Source organism: Monodon monoceros, unplaced genomic scaffold, assembly GCF_005190385.1.
Source record: "Monodon monoceros isolate NGI ecotype Baffin Bay Population unplaced genomic scaffold, NGI_Narwhal_1 Super_Scaffold_18, whole genome shotgun sequence".
In the NCBI taxonomy this organism is placed as follows: Eukaryota; Metazoa; Chordata; class Mammalia; order Artiodactyla; family Monodontidae; genus Monodon; species Monodon monoceros.
Window position 1 is genome coordinate 159,025,735 of NW_021703774.1, and position 7,477 is coordinate 159,033,211.

A 7,477-nucleotide genomic window follows, 5' to 3' on the forward strand; every position below is an offset into this window, starting at 1 on the left:
CAGTCTGGGTTGCACACGACAGAATCTGTTACAGAGGAATGTAGATTAGCAGTTTTCTAACTGTTCCATGGAGGCTTCAGGTTCCAAGAAGGTGCTTCAGTGGGTGGGAAACTGCTCTTCTTCGATGTGTTTTAGTTTCTGCAGAAGCCCAACATATTTCTTTGGAAGAAAAGCCTCTGATGATGCTACATTGTAAGTACTCTGACGGCACCTCACGTCTCTCCTTTGAGGCGCTGATCACAATTATAATTGAAATAATTAGTTGTATAATGATCTAATGTCTGACTCCTTTACTAGGTAATAAATCCCAAGAAGGCAGGAGCCATGCCTGTCATGTTCACTGTTCTGTATTCAGGGCATTTACATATTAGGAGCACAACATCTTGTGTTAAATGAAAGAATGACCTTGGCATCAGAACAGCAGGGAAGCTGTTAAAGTTGCACATTTCTGAGCTCTACCCCTAAACACTGGTCCTCTAGGAGATTCTAAAGCACAAAAAGTTTGTGAGCAACTTCTCCGTTCCACTTGTCCTAGGGCTCTGGTGAATGTTCGAAACCTGATGGAGGAGACTCACTCACCCAGCTCCTGTTTCTACCCACTCTCAGCAGCCCTCAATCCAAGCATGGCTTCAAATGTCAAACCAACCAAGAATCGAGTCACCAGAAACTTCTACTAACTCCAACCCGGGTACACATGCCCAGGTCCTGGATTGCAGGTTGCAGAAGTCTAAAACAGATTCACTGGATCCAAACTGGAGCCAAGAGTTTTCAATTCCACATGCAAATCAGCTTGAACATGATTTTTAGAAATACAGACTGAGGGCATAGGGAGTTTGGGGATAAGAGTAATGCTCTGGATGGGACTTCCCTGGCAGTCCAGCAGTTAAGACTCTGTGCTTCCACTGCAGGGGGCATGGGTCCAATCCCTGGTTGGAGAACTAAGATCCCGCATCCTGTGCGGTATGTCCAAAAAAAAAAAAAAGAGTAATGCTCTGGAGTCAGACTAACAAGGATTCAAATTCTATCTCACTTTCATGATGTTGGGCAGATGTCTGAATACTGAATGGCTCACTAGTTCGAGGTACCTGAACTGTGCTAGGTGCTTTTCATGCATTATTTAATCCACACAACTCTCCTGTGACCCTAAGTATTAATTCTGTTGCATAGATAAGGAAATTGAGGAAGGGGAATTGAAGTAACTTGCTTACGGTCAAACATTAAATGTCAAAGTTGGAATTTGAACCTGGGTCTGTGTTATGTTAGTGTTCCCTAGACTCTCGAGGTTCCTTTTCCACATCTGTAAAATGGGACCACCACGCTTTTCTCACAGGGTTGCTGTGAAGATGGAGAGATTACTTTTGAAAACATCTGGCAACAGTCACTCAATGATGCTACCTGGAAAAGAAAATGTTTTGCCCTCGTTTTTTTTTTTTTGGCAAACTTGAGACACAGTGAAATTAATCAACCCTCCCCCTCCCAGGGATAATAAATGACTAAGTCAGGACCAGAATCTAAGGGAAAGGGTACAGGAGAGTCAATCAGAGGAGGCTTCCTGGAGGAGACCCAGTTTTCATTTTATGACGGCAGTACTTAGAGGAAGTGGGAAGCCAGCAGGAGAGGTCTTAGCTCTTAGTCATGATGTGGTTTCTCTGATAAGCTTGCTAGAGTTCCTAGTGCCCAGAGAAGCTAAGAAGCTTGACCAAGGTAACACAGCTACTAAATGGCACTGGCACAACTTGGAGTCACATCTAACTCCTTATGCCTCGATCTGTCTCCTTGGTGCTGGGGAGGGAAGGATGAGAAGCAAGTAAGAGTAATGTGATGAGGCAGGAGAAACAAAGGTCCCCCAGAAATTCTCAAAAATCCTCCCTCTGCCACAGGCCAAGGCCTCAGGATCAAGTTGACCCCAGTTGCAATCCTGGTTCCACCACTGACCACTGATGTGGCCTCAGCAATGTCACTTGACCTCTGAGTCTCAATTCCCTTACAGGATTTTGCTGCAGATTCAGAGAAATGACTCCAAGTACCCAGCCCGGAGCCAGGCATAGTGAGAAAAATAAGATGGCCATTATTATTCCACAATGCCAGGCCAGACACAGATGAGTGGCAGGGCTGGACACCCCAGGGACAAGAGTAGACTTTTAGTGCCAACCACTCCCAACCCTATGGTCGTGGGCACAAGTGCTTAGCAGGGTAAGGGCTGGCAGGTCAGGTCCATGATGCAATCACAGCTCCCTGCTTATGCCAAGAGGTGAACCATGACCCTTAGGAAATGGAAAAACAGTCCATTAAGAAGAAGTACAAAACAAAACCTCAGTGAACTTTTATTTCTCATCATACAGAACTGGTAGCAAAGGCAAAGATTTCTGCACTTGAACACTGAATACTCCTCCCCACCCACCCGGGGACATGTACAGTCATCTTGTCCCCTCTGGAATCCAAACCCCAATGCTGGGGCCTCTTCTCTCCTGCCCAGCTTCATTGCAGGGAGGGCTTTGAGGCCTGAAGGGGGTGCCAGTCGCTTGCCCATGCCTGCACGGGTATGAAATGTGGCACAATGACCAGGCTCCTCTCCTGCCCCACCCCAGAGGGGAGGGTCAGAAGCAGCAGCAGCTTGGCCCTTGCCTTTCTTCAGTCACCTCCCAACTGGTCAGAGGGGAGGCACATACTGCCGGAAGAAGGGAAAGGGAAGTCATAATTCACAGCTCGTTTGCTACAGAAAGTGCCTGGAATCAGTCCTCGGCTGCTTCTGCCTTCAAGCAATCCACCTAAAACCGAGGAGAAGGGACAGAAATTGGGATGGGGGTGGGGAGGTCCTTGGTAGGTATCCCGGAGAGACTGACTACAAGAGGGGGGGCTCCCCAGAAGCCCTCAAGATCCTGCAAGGATTGCAGTTGGCTGCTGGCCTCAGAATCTGAGTGAAGGCTCAAATATCTCAGAAACTACCCCTCAGTCTGCAACTGTGGAAATGGAGGTCACCTGGCCAGTGCCAGGGCCCACACAAGAACCCTGGAGCCTCCTGCCTCTCCCCGGAGCCATGTGTCACCTAAACCACCTAGAAAGGCTTGCTTTTTTGGCAAATGTTTGTGGCAGAGCCATGGGAGATAGCAAAGTGGGGTGCCAGCTTCTGCAGGGCAGGTGCAGCTCTGGGGAGGACAGATTTTTCCCTGTCCTCTCAGACACTGACTATGGCTCTAGGGTTGAGGCCCTGAAGAACCTCACCCATAAAAAACCGAAATACAGAGAATGTATAATATAATACTCCCTCTTCTAAAGGCAAAGTGACCAACAGAGAGTCCAGACTCTCTAGAGATAATCTGCTTGTTTGATGTGCTTGGTCTCTCTCCTGGGGCCTCATACCACCAGGTGTGGGAGAAAAGGGTAAAAGGGCAAACAAAGGAGGTCAAAGGAACTGAACTAGGACTGGGGCAACCAGGGGACGAGAGGCCTGCAGGCTGTCTAACAGAACAGGCTTTTGGGGAGCCAGATGCACAAACCAGCTGTGACCCTGACTTTCACATTGATGGATGAATGGCAGGTGGGAGGTAATGAAGTCTGAGAATGAGGAAGCAGGAGGAAAGGCAAAGCCGCTTGGAGTGTCAGTCCCTGGAGGTGTTTGTCCCTCTCCCTTGGGGGCCAGCCAGGGACTTCCCAGGCCAGGAAGGCCAAAGTACTTGTGCTGCCCGGGCCCCTGCCTGCTGGCACACAAGTCTGAGCTCAGCCCATTTTCCTTCCTGTGCCCTTGGCCTCTGGGGGTAGGGGCAGGAAGAAGGGCCTTGGCGCCTGGAGATTTGCTAGTCCTCTTCCAGCTCCCAGGGGCAGAGCTGAGATCCCAGAGTCAGTGCAATGATCCTGTCCATTCCAGTGAGAAGGAGGGTGTGGCTCAGGGGCTGCACATCACACACAGGCCCACCACCAGAATAGGGTGGGTGGGCGTGGGACAGGCAGGCTTAGGGTCTGTCTCCAGACAGAGAAGTCCTTGCAGGGAGAAGGATGCCCCCAGGGTCAGCTGCTCCAGGCCCAGGTCCTGCACACGAGTCAGGTCATGTAGCGGGTGATGGCACGGAGGGCATAGAGCAGGGCGGCTTGCATGCGGGCCTCCAGAAGCAGCAAGTTCACGTGCACCTGGGGCACAACACAAGGGCTTGTTGGCAACTGATGTCACTCCTCGCCATCCCCTTCCCTCCCAGACTGCCAGTATCCCTGACCACTCATCCTTCCCCATTCTTTTTTTTTTTTTTTTTGGCCATGCTGTGTGGCATGCAGGATCTTAGTTCCCTGACCAGGGATTGAACCTGTGCCCCCTGCCTTGGGAGCACAGAGTCTTAACCACCTGACTGTCACGGAAGTCCCTCATCCTCCCCTTTCCTACAGAGATGCCTTGACCTTTCCTAAGGCTCTAAGCAACTTGGTGCAAGGACTGTGTTAGAATTTCAAGCACATTTATCCCTATCATGGCTAATCTCTTCATCCCCCGAAACTAAAAACAATAGCTACCCCTGACATCTATTTGGGATCAGAGGTTTACATTCATTTTCTTATTTCATCCTCCCAGCAACCTTGAAAGGCAGGCAGTTTTTATTCCTATTGTAAAGAAAACAAGCTCAGAGAGGCAAAATGACCTGCCCAAGGTCACATGACTACCAGGTAATAGGGTTATGATTTGAACCCAGGTCCCTCTGGCTGCCACTGAGGACCCTGGGAAGCACACTCCTACTTTACAGGTGAGTAAATGGAGTCTGAAACCACACAGTGGAATAGGACATGAACCCAGGACAATACCCCCAGGTGCCCCATCTGGCAGAACAGACTTAGTCTGGGGCACCTCACTGGGTCCCGACCCCTTGCCTCCTCCACGGGCCAGGCTGTCTGCTTCCGTCCTGCTCCTACCCTGAGAGTCTCACCTTCTCTGAGTGGCGGAAGTGCCTCCAGAAGTGGTTGTACATTCTTCGAGTGGTCTTCTCTGGATAGCAGGCCACTGTCTTGATATAGACCTTGAGGTTCCGCTCCAGGAGCTGGTTCACCTCTCCGTAGTCATAGTCATCATATCTGGATGGAAAGGCCCCAGTAGCATCACTTACCCTCTGCTCCCACAAGTATCTCCTCTCCCCAGTCCCACCCTGCAGAAGGAGGAACAGAGAGTGGCAAGAAAAGGCAGAAGGTAGGAAGCAACTAGAAACTTCATTCCTCTTAGAAAAACAGCTGATGTCATATTATCAAAGGCCACTGGACTTGTAGGGGAATGCACAGAGGGTGAGCATGCTGTACTGACCATGTGAACATGTATTCATGGCATCCTCAAAACTACTGTACACAAAACTATTGTATACAATTTATTGTATTTCATCAGCCTCAATTTTATAGATGAAACTGAGGTTCAGAGAAGTGAAGTCACCTGCCCTAGGTCACACATCTGGGAATGGGATTCAAACTCAGCTCTGCCTGACTCCAAGGTCATAGTCACTACTTTACAGCTGAGGCCATGCATGGAAGATGGGGCAGGAGTTCAATTATTTCAAATATTAGTTCAAATATTTACCCTGGAGAAGGAAGAGGGAAAGAGAAAAAGGAGCCGGTAGTCATTTTACAGATGGGCAAACTAAGGCCTGGGGAAGGCAATTAGCTTGTTCAAAGTCAAAGAGCAAGTTGGTGACAAGTCTAGAAGCCACTTTGTCGCTCCCTAGTCCAGTGAGCCAGTGAGTCGTCACAGACCAGTGTGGATGTAGAAACCTGCCAAGGAGGTTGGCCAGAAGGAGGCTGGCCAATTAAGCACAGCTCAACCCACTCAGTGAAATATGATTTACAGCTAGTAACGCACAGAAATGCACATTTTTCTACAAGGAACATGTACCTTTTTAAAACTTTGGGGATTTTTTGTTTTGATGCTTGGAATAATAGCTAAACTAGAAAAGCAAGGAAAAAAAATCATGTGTTCTCTAAAATATGCTCTCATTTGATTGAACTGAGTAAAATAAATACAGTAGACAAGAAAGTCTTATTTTTGTAAAATTATATATGTTTTGGTCATTTGTGCATGGAAGAAAGACAGGAAAGAAATATTTGACAATAATAAGAGCAGGTGGGATTATGGATGATTTTTAGTTTCTTCTTTTTGTTATCTGTTTCCTAAATTTACTAAAAATCTGGCTCTTTACAAACATCAAGCATATCTTTTAAAAAACAAAATAACAATTATAATTTCAACTATACAAAAGCAACTACATAAGAAAGAAAAAAAGCAATGGAGGAAAACATCTCAGAATGTGGATGTGGTTGTGGAGTAGTAGAATTTTGGGAAATTGTTTCTTTCCTTAATTCTTTAAATTTCCCACAACATTATCAGAGCGAGGTTTTTAAAAATAAAAAAATTGTTCCGTGTATATTTTTGACAAGTAATTTCACATCTAGGGTTTACCTACAAGGACTTAGGTATAGGGCTTCCCGGGTAGCACAGTGGTTAAGAATCCGCCTGCCAATGCAGGGGACATGGGTTCGAGCCCTGGTCCAGGAAGATGCCACATGCTGCGGAGCAACTAAGCCCATGCGTCACAACTACTGAGCCTGAGCTCTAGAGCCCGCGAGCCCCAACTACTTAGCCCACATGTCGCAACTACTGAGCCCGTGTTCCGCAACAAGAGAAGCCACCACAGTGAGAAGCGAGCACATCGCAACGAAGAATAGCCCCCACTCGCTGCAACTAGAGAAAGCCCGCGTGCAGCAACGAAGACCCAACGCAGCCAAAATAAATAAAATAAATAAATTTTTTTAAAAAAAACGACTTAGGTTTAAAACTAGTCATTGCACATGGTATTTGTAATAGTGAAAAACTGCAAACCACCTAAATATCCAACAATAGGGAAATGGTTGGATAATTACACTTCATCCATAACAACACTATACAGTGGCTAAAAAGCATGCAAGATCTATTCACACCAACAAGGAAGGTGGTTCACAATAGATTATTAGGTAAAAAAAGCAAGTTGCAGAATATATCAAGTATGATTCCATCAACTAAAAAAAAAACCTACTCAAAAAAGATCAGAAAACACTTAGGTAACAGAATGAAAATGTAATTCATCATATACTATACAGAGACAGCCATTATCAAATAACATTTTACGGTACAGCCTTCCACACATTTTCCATGCATGTACACACTTTTAGTTTAAAGAAAAAAAAAAAAAGGAACAAAAACAAGATTCTGGTTGGTAGCCAGCTTTCTTTTCTTTCAATACATTTTGACCATTTTCCCATGGCAATATAAATAAACCATTATTATAATTTTTAATAGCTGCATAATATTTCACTGAATGGATATGTCATTATTTAAAATCCCCTACTGTTGGCATTTCTGTTGTTTTATTATGAGAAGAAATGCTACTTGGAATGAAAATACAAATATAACTCTCTCTCTCAATATATATACATACACACACACACACACACACACACACACACACACACACACACACACACA

The 7,477-nt window shown here is 46.2% G+C and overlaps 1 protein-coding gene across 1 annotated transcript in view; it reads right to left on the reverse strand.

Moving 5' to 3' along the window:
• Nucleotides 1-2,317: 2,317 nt before the first annotated feature.
• SESN2 (sestrin 2) overlaps nucleotides 2,318-7,477 on the reverse strand; it is a 16,983-nt gene continuing 11,823 nt past the window's right edge. The window contains exons 9-10 of the mRNA XM_029230648.1: nucleotides 4,905-5,049; nucleotides 2,318-4,125 (exon numbers count right to left, since the gene is read on the reverse strand). Of these exons, the coding sequence (XP_029086481.1) occupies nucleotides 4,039-4,125; nucleotides 4,905-5,049 (232 nt within the window). The 3' untranslated portion in view covers nucleotides 2,318-4,038. The remainder of the gene's footprint in view (nucleotides 4,126-4,904; nucleotides 5,050-7,477) is intronic.